Source organism: Grus americana, chromosome 1, assembly GCF_028858705.1.
Source record: "Grus americana isolate bGruAme1 chromosome 1, bGruAme1.mat, whole genome shotgun sequence".
NCBI classification, from domain to species: Eukaryota; Metazoa; Chordata; class Aves; order Gruiformes; family Gruidae; genus Grus; species Grus americana.
The window spans coordinates 38,920,272-38,933,108 of record NC_072852.1 but is presented as its reverse complement, the minus strand read 5'-3'; the positions used below and the strand labels follow the sequence as shown (position 1 = coordinate 38,933,108).

General features: G+C 44.3%; 1 protein-coding gene across 1 annotated transcript in view; it reads right to left on the bottom strand.

Annotated features, from left to right (window-relative positions):
- Nucleotides 1-8,980: 8,980 nt before the first annotated feature.
- The window catches only part of HMGA2 (high mobility group AT-hook 2), a 171,243-nt gene continuing 167,386 nt past the window's right edge, over nt 8,981-12,837 (bottom strand). Inside the window, exons 8-9 of the mRNA XM_054813116.1 lie at nt 9,566-9,612; nt 8,981-9,083 (exon numbers count right to left, since the gene is read on the bottom strand). Of these exons, the coding sequence (XP_054669091.1) occupies nt 8,981-9,083; nt 9,566-9,612 (150 nt within the window). The remainder of the gene's footprint in view (nt 9,084-9,565; nt 9,613-12,837) is intronic.

Sequence of the window (12,837 nt, the reverse complement as noted above, 5' to 3'; positions counted from 1 at the left end):
GTCACAGTTTTATTCCATGTGAAACAGCTGCAGTAAGCCAGCCAGACATCCTTTGCTATATCCCAGCTGCCAAGAAACAGTTCAGTTCTACTGATGTTGATGAATATAAGATACCCAGCTATATTTTTAAATATAGTCACCTCTATCAAAAATTAAGAAGTCTAGTACCACCTGACACAACTCCTCTTCACTCTTCCCAGTGTGGAAGCCAAAAGTGATTTTCTTATGCTTAAAGATACACGATGCATAAATACAAGGATAAACAGACATTAAGATATGTAGATATGTAAAGGAACCAGTGTTTTAAAAGCTCAGTGAATTTCCAAGGGCTTTAGAAGAAGCTGGGGCTCTCAAGACACTGATCGGATCACTGGATGAGATACAGAATCACAGGATGATTGAGGTTGGAAGGGACCTCTGGGGTTCATCTTGTCCAATGCCCCTGCCCACACACCTGCAGCCAGTTGCCCAGAACCACGTCCATGGCTTTTGAATATCTCCAAGGATGGAGACTCCACAAGGTCTTTGGGCAACCTGTGCCAGTGCTCGGTCACCCTCACAGTAAAAAAGTGTTTCCTGGTGTTCAGGAAGAACATCCTGTGTTTCAGTTTGTGTCCATTGCCTCTTGTTCTGTCACTGGGCACCACTGAAGAGAGCCTGGCTCCACCTGCTTTACACCCTCCCTTCAGATATTTATAGACATCGATAAGATCCCCCTTCAACCTTTTCTTCTCCAAGCTGAATGATCCCAGCTCTCTCAGTCTGCTGTAGCCTCTTCATCATCTTTGTGTCCCTCCACTATATCCGTGTCTCTCATGTACTGGGGAGCCCAGGACTGGACCCAGCACTCCAGGTGCGGAGTTGAAGGAAAGGATCGCCTCCTTCGTCCTGATGGAAACACTGTCCTTTTGTTTTATTGCCATCAGTGTTCAGTTTGACGGAATTCAGCATCTAGAGGGTTTGCAGTGTTTGAGTATTCTCACAGATGGTTACTTCTCTGATTTGGTCTGTTGATCATGCCTAGAAAAAAAGCATGTCCTGGATCCACTGATACCAGTTTGCAAGTTCACCACTGGCAAAAGAAATACCTCTTAACCTAGAAAACGTAATAAGGAGGGGAAAGAAGGTTCAATTTCTAAAGAATTTTCTAGGGGAAACCCAGCCCGTGCAAGCAAGATGGGCAGCATCCATCATCCACACACAAAAAAAAAAAGAGTCCTTGATTGCTCAGCACCGGCTCAGGCCACACGTCAGCAGAGCACAGCCAGGACCGCTCCAGCCTGGCAGCTGCCGCGGTCTCTTGGACACTGTGGGTTGGTGCAAGGCCCAGAAAACTTTGATAAATTAGCCCTGCTGTAAAGAGCAAGTGGAGGTGACAAATATTTTCACTGCTCATCTCAGGGAGAGGCAGTGCAAGCCAAAGGAGAGAGCGACCTGCTGCATGGCCCTGCCGAGGCCTTTTACCTCTCCAGCCCTCCTTCTCCCTTCACACATGTCCCTCGCCACGTGTCTGTACAAAGTCCTTAGTGCCTACTGTGCCGCTGTGACGCAGAGAGTTTCAGCTGGTATCGCCTGTGTTTGCTACTACACAGTATTTCTTCATAGACCAGGCCTGGTAATACAAAAAAATGCAAAATAGCAGGAAAAAATCCCTGGAAACTGCTCTGAGGCTGCCGGTCCTGCCCTTTTAGGGGCACAAAGTAACTTCGTTTTGGGGCCAGCGCTACAGAAATCCACATCTCTGCAGGAGGAGTTTGCTGTTAGCTGTGAATTACATGCTGCTCTCTGCTACGTGGGCTAGCGTCCACAAAAAAAGGGCCGAAAACCTGCCTGAGCCCGCAATCACATTACACGTGGCTTCACGTCGTGCCCTCTGAGGTGCACCATGGATATTTTATCAGAAAAACAGCCCTTTGCATTGAAGTGTATTGATTCAATAAACTTACCTCAGCCTTTAAAGGTAACTTGCTTTCACATAACGGTGTGTTATGTCAAAAATGTATGTTGTGCAGCTTATGTAAAGTTTTCATCTCATTTTCAGTAACCATTTAAACATAAATGTTTCATTTTAGGTAAATGTTAACATTATGTTAAGTTGTATTCTACTTCTGTGTACTAACAAAGGTCATGAATAGAGTAATAAGTGTTTGAGGTTTGCAGGATTGCTTTGATGTAAATTCTATTTGCCACTGGTATTCTCCATTTACCACATATATCCCTGGGGAACGGCTTGCCTGCATAGCTCATAAATTTGTTCTAAATCATAATGCTTCTATTACATCATTTCCAACCTATCCAAGCTAAAAGCACAATGTGATTTTTTTTTTTCCCTATGTGAAATTTCCAGTTTGGTGGCATATCTGCTGCATAATAAATTCCAGACAGTCATTCTTTCATGGTATATCTAACGTCTGCATTTTGGACCCAATCTAGTTGATTATTGAAAACTGCGGGAGTTTGCCAGCGGTTACGGCAGGACCAGAATTGGGTTCTCCCTGTATCTAACTTGCCTTTGTTGAAGCAGCATGCTGGTTTGGAACCAGCTTGTAATGAGAATGTATCTGGAGCTGCAAACATGAGATGTGCTAATTGTCTGCTGAAATGCTGGTTTCGGTGCCAGCAGTAAGCATTGGGTTTCTCATTCAGTGCTGTTTGCTTTCTCTGATGATTTAACACCACAAAATTCATCTGTTACAGTTTGTAACAATGGCAAATGAGGAAAATGTTGGCTTGCAATGAACAGTTCTGCGATATGGCAAAATAGAGTGACGCGCTGTATTTCTCATATGTTTCTACTATGTATACTTTCACTCCAAAATAGGGAAGGGAAAAAAAATTATGTGATTTTATGTCACAGTATTAACCATGCTAGGTATTAAATCTTGTTGAAAGATAAGTCTGTTAGCCAAGTAAACTGTAAAGTATAAACCACCATTTGCAAGCATTTCTATACATAAGCTAGTCTCCAGACGTGCATATTCCATTGAATTCAGTGGAATTATCCACGTGTGTTCAGTTATTCAGTTGTGTGCCTGTAGTATTGGGACTTTGGTAGGAAACAGAAAGCTGAGATAAAACTGCTGGTTTATAACATTCAGAAATACATCAGCCTAAAAATAGCAAATGCATCACAGTCAGAGTAATCACACACTCTACTTTTGACCAGGGGCATAATTTGGTGCTTACATGTGAGTCTACCTATTTTCTGTTTGTCTCCGATAACAATATAATGAAGAATAAAACTAACTAAAACTGCCTGAATAGCAGAAGAGTGTTAACGGCATGATCTCTAAAAGTGAACAGAGACAGCGGAACTTACGTCTTTCGTCCAGATTTTTATACAACTCATTCAGAAACAAAATTGGATTTGGGGGGCTTAGTTGTTTCAGGTGGTAAAATGGTGGAAGTCTTTTCACAGTGTATTTATGAAAATGTGTTCTGAAAAAATATTGAAATATTAATTTCTCATTTCTTCATCTCATTCTTCTCATCTCGTTCAGCCCATTCAGCACAAATGCAGCAGCATTTAGAATCAAGAAACAGGACAAGCTGCGTCAGGTAGCGAAACTAGGGAAAAAGCTATGACAAAGGAACCAGAAGGGTGTAAAAACCAAGGCTTTTTAATTAATATTTTGGTCTTGTGAGATAGTCAGGAATGTGCAAGACCTAGAGACCTTTTGGGTTTCAAGATGAGGGCAGATGGCTGTCTAGAGATGAGTCTCTGCAATGCAGCCATCAGCAGAAGGCTGCCTACACCCAAGGGTTTTCCAGCGGACCCAGAGCAGGGACACAATAAACTACGGGGAATGCTCAGCCCACTGTGCTAAGCACTGACGGGACACAGGGAACCCCACGTAGTCCCTTTTCCACCCCCACAAAACACCCTGCAGGAGAGCGATCTATCTGCAGAGCTGAAATGAGAGTTAAAAAACTGTACACAGCAATGGGTCAATTATTAGGTACATTTTTGCCAGCAATTTCCCGCATATACCCAAGCTCTGTTTAAAACAGAAGTCTCCTATCAAGCAATCCTTTGAAATTATTTACTCTTTTATGGTTGCAAAGTATGGCAACATAATACCTTTAATGGAAACCCAAATAAACGGCATATGCTGCAAAGTGTCTATGAACGGGCTTTACAATTATGACTCCAGCAAATGCCTTGAGGACACAGAAGAGCATATATAGAGTTTTAATGAAGGTATAAACTGATAATGTTTATTTTAAAAGTATATTATCATGCTGAGAGAGAAGGCAGGGGAAATGTCATAAATAATGAAAAGACTTATTGTTGCAAAGTGCTTTACAAGTGTTACAATATAATAAAGAATAGTGGTCCCCAGTAAAGGCATTGGCTGCATGGGGCAGTCCCGTGGGCTTGGCAGCAAGCACCACAAAGACCCCCTGGGCCAGGGATTAAGTGGCAATGTGATGATGTTCAGCCCGACGGGCTGTGGCAGTGAGCATCTGCCCCGGCGCAATCTGGTCCAAAGGGCTGACACAGAAGTTTAAGGGTTTACGCAGATGGGGACATACAGGGCACGTTTGGGTGTATCCCTGTGTCCTGTTGTGATAAACTCTTATTAACTGTGATCATCCAGACCTTGACATCCTTTCGAGCATGCTTGGTGCCAGACCGTAACCAGCCTTCAGTCCTTGGCGGGAGCCATTTTCTGCACATATTGCCAAGTTAAGACAACATTATGTGACTGCTTCAGCTGGAAATGTTTTAAAACCAACTCTGGTGTGGCTCAGTGTTCTCATCCTCTTCTCATCCCGTACTATGCTCATCTCCTTTTTTATTTTAAAATCTTATTTTCACAGTACTAGAAACATGATTTATTTTTCCCATTAACAGTTGAAATGAAATTCCTTTACAACGTAATAACTATCCCATGTATAACCTTCCTCTCCCCAAAATGTTAAGATCCCACACTGTTATGAGACTATTCCACGACTGACGTATTTATGATCAAGCATTTCGTGGCCATATTTGGTGTGTGTTTAGCTGTTTCAATATGTGTTCAGTCCGGATATACTCAGCAATCGAACAGTTGTACGTGAAGAGCAATTACTTTAAGAACAGCTTTAGTGGCAGCTTTCCAATGGCGTGAGAGAGTCAGACCACCGCTGTTTTGGTACCCTGCCCTGGTCCCACTCAGCAGAAGATGTTGGGAAGGTGTGTGAGTGCTTAGGCATATCGGGATGCGGATTTGCAAAGTGTCCAGAGGAGATGCCAAGTAATTAGCGAGTCATAGGAGGAAAAAACAGAAATCATCTAGGGACCTGAATCCAGACCTTCCTCGTTCAGGTGAATGCCATAACTTTGGTACCAGAGTCCTGTTTAGACATGTCTATTTAGATTTGTACACATGACCCAAGCTGTGCTGAAGTGGCAGATCCCCCACACCGCAGTCCTGCTGATATCCCTGGTGGGTCCAAGCCCTCCGGCATGATCCACTGCTGGGGATCCGCAGGGACACACCGGGGCAGCCCCAGGGTCGAGGTGGCTGCTTTGCAGCCGGTGAGGGGGAAAGGGAAGATTTTTCTCCTGCTCTGAAAGGAGTCTAGCTGAATTTGTCATTTGCTGACCTCACCCGGGAGGGTGTGGGCTTTGGATGGGGCATGTGAGCAGCAGGAGAGGTTGGCAATGGCTGGAGATCGTAAAGATCAGTGCCTTTGCCTGCAGCGCGAGCTCCTAAATCATCCAGGGAAGGCATCCGACAGCTTTACCCTAACCCACCACATGTGGGATACCATACGTGTTTCCCCAACTAACGCTTTATGGGAAATACAAACCAGAAAACGTTGACCCAATCCTGCTCTGTGCTTCTACCGCTGCCCCCCCCAGACAGTGCTGCCATCACGAGCTCTCGCACGTCAGTCCGGCAGCCTGGCTTCCCCACCGGTTAGTGCCTCCATGCACATACAGTATCAGATGACCCTGCTAACAACATGTTTCGGCTCCCATCACCTGGATGGTTGCAACAAACACATCCACTCCATCCTTACACAGTGAGAGTGGAGGGACTGCGTTTCAGGGACAGGCAGCTATCGGTCCTCTCCTGGGATTCTGAGCACAGAAGCAGGGAGAAGCCCAGGGGAAAACTGCATCCCAGCACCCTTTCTTACAGCACCTCCCAGCCCTGCCCACTCCCTGCCATGTAAAAAGGCTCCCCCGTTCATCCTGTATTTGGAGCTGGGCCAGCGCTCAGAACCACTGGTGTAATAAGTACCCTTACTCTCTGCGGAGAAGGAGGAAATCCTGGCTCCGGCAAACTTACAGGCAAAACTTGGAGGCATTTGCTTTATTCTAACAACACTTAGCAGATGGGTTTCGCTGTTAGTACTGAAGCCCTGCACCTCCTTTCAAACTGCTCTGTGATGTGACTGCTAAAGTACTACAAGACCAACATTTACTATAAAGCTGAAATGTTAATATTTATACACAGTGTCCATTGGGATGGAGTAATTCATTTTTTATTAAGAAGCTATTAAAGCATTTTTCTAAATTGCCCCAAATAGGTTTCCCACCTAAAGCATGCTGTTCTTTTTTTCCCCCTAACTCCTTTTTCTCCTCAGTGTATGGCTTTGATCTTTTGTTTGACTTGTGCTTCACAGAAAAATGCTCATAAACCTTCACAGAAAGGTTCTCTTGGCTTATAGCTTTATTCAAGAAATATGGCAGATCTGTAGCAAAACTGTTTTAGGAGCACTTAGGAAGAGAAGTCTACTTGCTGAGTACCAGAACAAAAAGGTTCGCTTTCCCCAAATGTTTAGAAAGACACTTTCCAATACAGAGAAGTCTATTCTGATTTTGGTTACAGATTGTACTACACTTTATAAAGCTTGGCCCTTTAAAGTATGAATGAGCTTTCATGTATTTTAATTCTTAAACAGCTTTCAGGAATGCCGCAGCAAGTCCATGCAAGTCTTTCTGAACGCTTCCCCGGTTCATACAAGCACGAATCCTGTGGCTACAAACAAGTCCCCGCCTGCTGTAACTCCAGGGTAGGAACCGACCACGGAACAGGAGGGTGAGAGTTAGCAATTTGCCGTAATCCAAGATTACTACAGTTTTATTGCAGGTCTCCACAAATTACAGATGTATGTGAAACTAATGGTTTTTCTAAGTGCCGATATGTGCTCTGCTCAGGGGTACGGAATTAAGAGCAGAAAGATTATTTCTCAACAATTAGCACTTAAGCTGCTATTACTGTAGTTTACTAATAAAATCCAGGAAGAAAAGTTTGCCATATATATATTATTCTCTCTCTCCTGTGCTGCTTTAATCCTTTTTTTTTTAATAATTTCACTTTCTTCTGCTAGAAGCAAATAGGATGAAAGTAGTAATGAAAACCCTGCACATTACAACACGGATCCGAAGCGCTGTTGCTCTTTGCATTTTACCGTTTAAGCTTCACGAGAGATACTGTTTGCAGATGCAGGAGAAAAGGAGACCAGCCATCTTGCAAGGCGAAAGGAGAATTCAGGCAAAGGATGGGGTTTTTTTTTCACTTTTACCCTATCCCAAAGCCTTTGAATCAAAGTTTGACGCAGGTCTGTGAAAGCTGAGATGCAGCATGTCCAGGGAGGACCTCACCGAGTGCTGTGCAAGCCGGCTCTCAGCGTTCCCCACTCGCAGCTTTGGCTGCTCACATTGACTAGAGAAACTAGATGTGAGGATCTCATTTGGTTGCAATACCCAATGTAGGTTAGGGGATATAGATGCTAAAAGGGTGCTCTTGGCCCAGGGACAAGAACCTATTCTGGGAAACACACTGTCAAAAAGGGGCTGAAGAAAGGAAGGAAACAAACTTTAAAGCAAAGTCTTCTCTTTCCCATGCAATGGCTCTACAGGATGAAATAGAAAAGAGTCTCTTTCCCATGCAACGACTCTACAGGATGAAATAGAGAAAAGCTGTGTTTTTGGAGTTCCCTGGAGTTCAGAAATCTTCTTCTGGAAATTAATAGAAACATTCGTGCCTCCTGCTGAGGGCTGTAGTCTAACTGAGAGGCACTGGAGAATGTATCTCTCCCCATGACACTCAGCAGGTTTGCACGACACCAGGGTCGGCGCAGTCTGGAGATGTGCCTATTCAGTTTTGCAGGGCGCTGGTGACTTTGGGTATGTGCACAGCTGTGTGTGCTCATAGGGGTTGTCCAGGGGAGCTACATGAGTACACGAAGGGGAGAGGAGTGATTGTAGAGCCCAAGATCCTCATGGGAAAGTCCAGCCTGGTGCCTTCACCCAGGAGTCAGTGCATTCGAACACAAAGTTTGCTTTTCTCATTAAGGTAGGTGCCAGCTAAGATGGGCTTCTCGGGACCATGTAGTGAGCCATGGCAAGGTGGGCACTTGCAGGGCTCGTGACGTCACGTTCATCGATGCAGAAGTTTTCCTTACAGCCCCGACTACTCCTGGGCACTCGAATCCAGCAGAGACCCAGCGCCACCCTCCCGGCTCCCACATCCCACTGCTGGTCCCCTTGGCTTCTGCCTGACCGCACAAGCCCTTCCATGGCTGCTCCTGAACTGCATCAGGGCACAGCATCTCTACTTCTGTTGTTTTAGTCATTTCCAGCGAGCTCAGACTGAACAGGAAAATGGTGGAAATGAGCAGGGGAGAGGGGAGAGGAGAGGCTGCCCCTTGCAGCCAACAGATTTGTGACTGGCTAAAATGGCTCTGCAGCTCCAACCTCATGTTCCTTCACACCCCTTATTTTGGTTTTTATTTTTCCCTTCTGATTCCTAAAAATTCAGGTCTAACTTGCTTTTTTCTTCCTCTGTCTCACATGTTTCCTTTCTTCCACAGCTTCCGTTACTCACCTCCTGCCATTTTCTCTCCCATAGCCCATCACCTCCGTCTCCTCCATCTGGCATCATTTACCGGGTGCGCGCAGGGTAACCTGTTTGCGGGCATACTACTGAGTGTCTCAGAGAAGCCCAGCTTGACAGATGAGTCCATGGCTCTGGACGAGCTATGACTGTATGAAAACAGACATGACAGCACAAAACACTGTGGCTAGCACACGAGTGAAGTTTCCATTCTGGTACTTCAGGCTGCATAGCAAAAAGAGATGAAGGAGAAAGACAACAATAATTGGCAAACCTTTGTAATTCACACAGTGTGTAATCCAAAACACCTGGAGTTCAGTGCAAATGTCTGTATTTACTCCAAGCTTTGCCCGAGAATTGCAGGTAAGACTTGGGCCCATGAAACTCAATGGGAGGGCTCCCGCTTTGCCCTTGGGCTGTTTCCTCTGCGAAGAAAGGGTGCTGGGACCGGGCTGTGGACCATAAGGAAGTATACAGAGAAGGCTGCTTGAGACTTTTATGTGCCCTTCACTACACTATGTAAGCAAGGAGAAAGGAAGTGTCTGGACATCTAAAATGGATTAAAAGAAATACTTCCTTTTTTAACCCTCTGCAAAGGTTGCTCAGTAGGATAAAAATTTTAAACTCATGGATAATAGTAATATCTATATTTATACCAGCTGAATTGCTGGTTGTCACGGCAGAGTTACAAAATCTTCAGATGAAGTGTTCTCAGCACCTTATGTTCTCAGCATAAATGTTGACCCTTCTGCCTCCTCCCCAGATAACTCTGATACTATAAAATGAATAAGATACATTTTAGATTTAACCTGGAAAAATACTGTTGCGCTATCCTAATGTTCGGAAGAGAAGTTGTGTTTATTTAACACAAGAACATTAGCAGCTAGGCGGGACATTATGATTCATGGAGATCTGCACTTTTAAACTCAGGAAATACAAATCAACCTATTTCTCATTAACCTTATCTTAAAAATCTGGTCGATGGGACATACGCCTAAGTTTACTCCTTTTTCAAAAAGCCTTTCCCTCCTCCAGGACTGCTGGTGTTCACCGCTTAGATCAAACTGCCAAGGTTAGCCATCAGGCTATCGGCTAACTACTTCTTGGATTAAGACATTCTTCTCAAATTGTTTATAGGCTGCTCCTCTCTCTTTCTGCTCAAGTCTGGACCTCTGTTTTTTAAATTACATACTGTGTTAGGCATCTTATCCCATCAACCCATGAGATCTCTTCTCTGCCCTCCTCGTTTCCTTTTATTCCAGAATAGATGGGTGCCATATGACTAATCTCCCGACACAATTCATTTCTTGCAAACCTGTATCATTTTAGTGGTTTTCTACCGCACCTTTCTAATCTTAGCAATAACACAATAGAGCCGGCCTCTCGCACGCGGCGCTCGGAAGGGGCTCTCATCAGTGTGCTTGACACTGCTGGAATAGCTTCAGTGGATTTAAACATCAGGCCTATATACCCAAAGAGCTCTCTTGGCTTTCTGACAGCTGCCTAGCATGGTGCAGATGGTTTTAGTTTATTCCCCATTTACCACCAAATGATTTCCCCCTTAAAATTAATAGAAGAAAAATATTTGGAAAGTGATAGCTGGTTGTTAGATATTACTTTTAGTGTTCCTGTTCATATTTTTCTTTTCTTTCTTTTCTTTCCCATATGCGCTTGTTCTTGTGATCTTGCAGGGTTGTAAAGTTATGATTCAGCAAAGAGCTGAAGGTGAGAGCACGGCCCCACTCATGCCGCGGCCGCCGCTGCAGCCGGGACCACTTCCCCAGTGTGCCTTCTGGTGGGGCGCTCAGCTTGGTCACCTCTGCCACAGCACCCCGGCTCTGGGGTCACTGTCGCCTTCAGGATGTGGAGGAGGAGGAGGCGGTGTGCGTGGTGCCACCCCTGTGTTTGCCACGGACATGGTTCTGGGATGCAGCATGTGGATGAGGGAGGTTTTCAAAAGGTTTTCAAAGGGGTGTACAAAGAAACCCCCTGTTGCCTGTGTTTATTGCTTTTGGGGACATCCAGCCTCTCAATCCAGACCATCCCAAGGCTGGAGAGAAGAGGAGGCTTTTGATTCATACAGAATTGATAGCATCTATTGAAATTAATTCCACATGGGGAAGTAAGCACTGTCTCCGCATAGTAACACCCAGTGTGGAGTATACTGCTGAATTCAGGCTCTGACTCCGAAAACGCTTGAAGGCAGAACATATGTTTTGGGGGGTTTTGAAGATACCACAACCCATGAGATATCTAAGGCAGCATGAACGTGTTTCGTATAACCCACGAATGTAAAAAAATAAAAATTCTCAGAAGGCTTGAAACTTTTCCCATACATATTGCACTCAAATGAGTGTAACCGAGGTTTCTGCAGGGTTGCTACTCATTTATCCTCATATAATGAGAATATGCCTTCGCCTTCTAAATGGATCTTGTTGGGATCTAATCTAAGCATTCAGCTGGGCCTTAGAGCACCTGCCCCATCTCCAGGGCAGCGCTGGTAGACATTACCTTTGCTGCTCCTGTGCATCTCCTCTCTCCTCCTTTCAGCCGAGGAGACTCTGAAAGTGTTTTGGCCTGAGTTTGATAGGTCGACTTCTTCAGTGGCGTAAGGTAGAGTGATTTCATTGATTTCCCAGAGCTACACAGATTCACACCATCTGGGAAGCCGACACAAAGGATTTACAGTGAAAAAGGTACATCATATTTTTATTATTTCCTGATGTTGTTTTATTGTTATGACATCACATTCTGGACAATGATAATTCAAAAGCCTCCTTTTATAGCCTTTTTACTGGACTGCATAGATGGAGGTTTAGGCTCCGTTCAAAGGCTCGACTGTATAGTTTTCACTCAAACTCAACCCAGCACGGGTAGAATCGGCACAGCAGGACCAAGCCTGACGGCAGTGTTGGTAGAAATGAACATTAGCTTTAACGAAGCAATCCGAATCACAGGATGTGTCTGGCATGTTTTGATATGTTTAATTGCAATATTATCTATAGCTGAGGGAATCTGATCAGGTTCAGGCTTGCAGTCTCCCATGCCTTGTTGCCGTCATCTGCTCCGAATCAGGAAGAGCAGTGCTGGTGAACTTTGCAAGTCTCGAAGAAGCTGCTGGCTCTTATATGGAATATTTGTCCTTGGTGCCTGCAACATAAGTGCACTCCCTGAGCAGCAAGTGTCAGCTGAGATGGTTGGTTTCCACTAGAAATTTAAAACTTTGAGCATTTTTTCCTGTGTCTCATCCTCAGCTCACAAGGAACGTGACTGGACAGAAAAAGCCTGAAGTTAAGTCATGTAGGGGCTACGTTCACTGCAGTGAGACTTTTTATTATGGAAGATAAGGAAGTATGCCTTGTGTAGAAGTGTATTTTGGCAGGATGACTTGTGATTGAGGACATATAAATTTTTTAGTCTATAGGTCTAATTAGCCTTTCTTATTTAATTAATTGTTCCAGGTGATTTTAAGTGGAAACTATTTGAAAAAAATAGAGACATCGGATGAAGAAAGACCAGAAGACAATTATTTTATACGAGACAAAATGCTTCCCACTGACTCCTCAGCTGGTGCAGCCCACCTGGCCCACCCATCCTTTGGGAGAGAATGCGAGCTTCACGTTAGCTCTGGTATTTGTTGTGACTGTTGACGCTGTTCCACCCACTTTCTGAGTATCGTACCAAGGGCTGGACAAATCATAAGCAAAATACACAATGATAAGAAGGTGTAGCGATAACATGACACTGTATTTTTTCCTTTTGTTTCTATGTTTTAGATGTATACTTATGTTTGCTTGAGGCTTGAACTGATACTATAACAAATTAATATCTCCTTGGAGGTACGTGACAGCATTGTATAGCAAGATTTCAAAGCACCTATGATCTTAGTCTCCCTAATGTACTGGGGGCATCGAAGGAGGGACTGGTGCATGTGAATAAATACCTCTAAGCTTTAAGTTTGAAATTACCCTAGCCTTCAATGCATAGCATTCAAGGGACG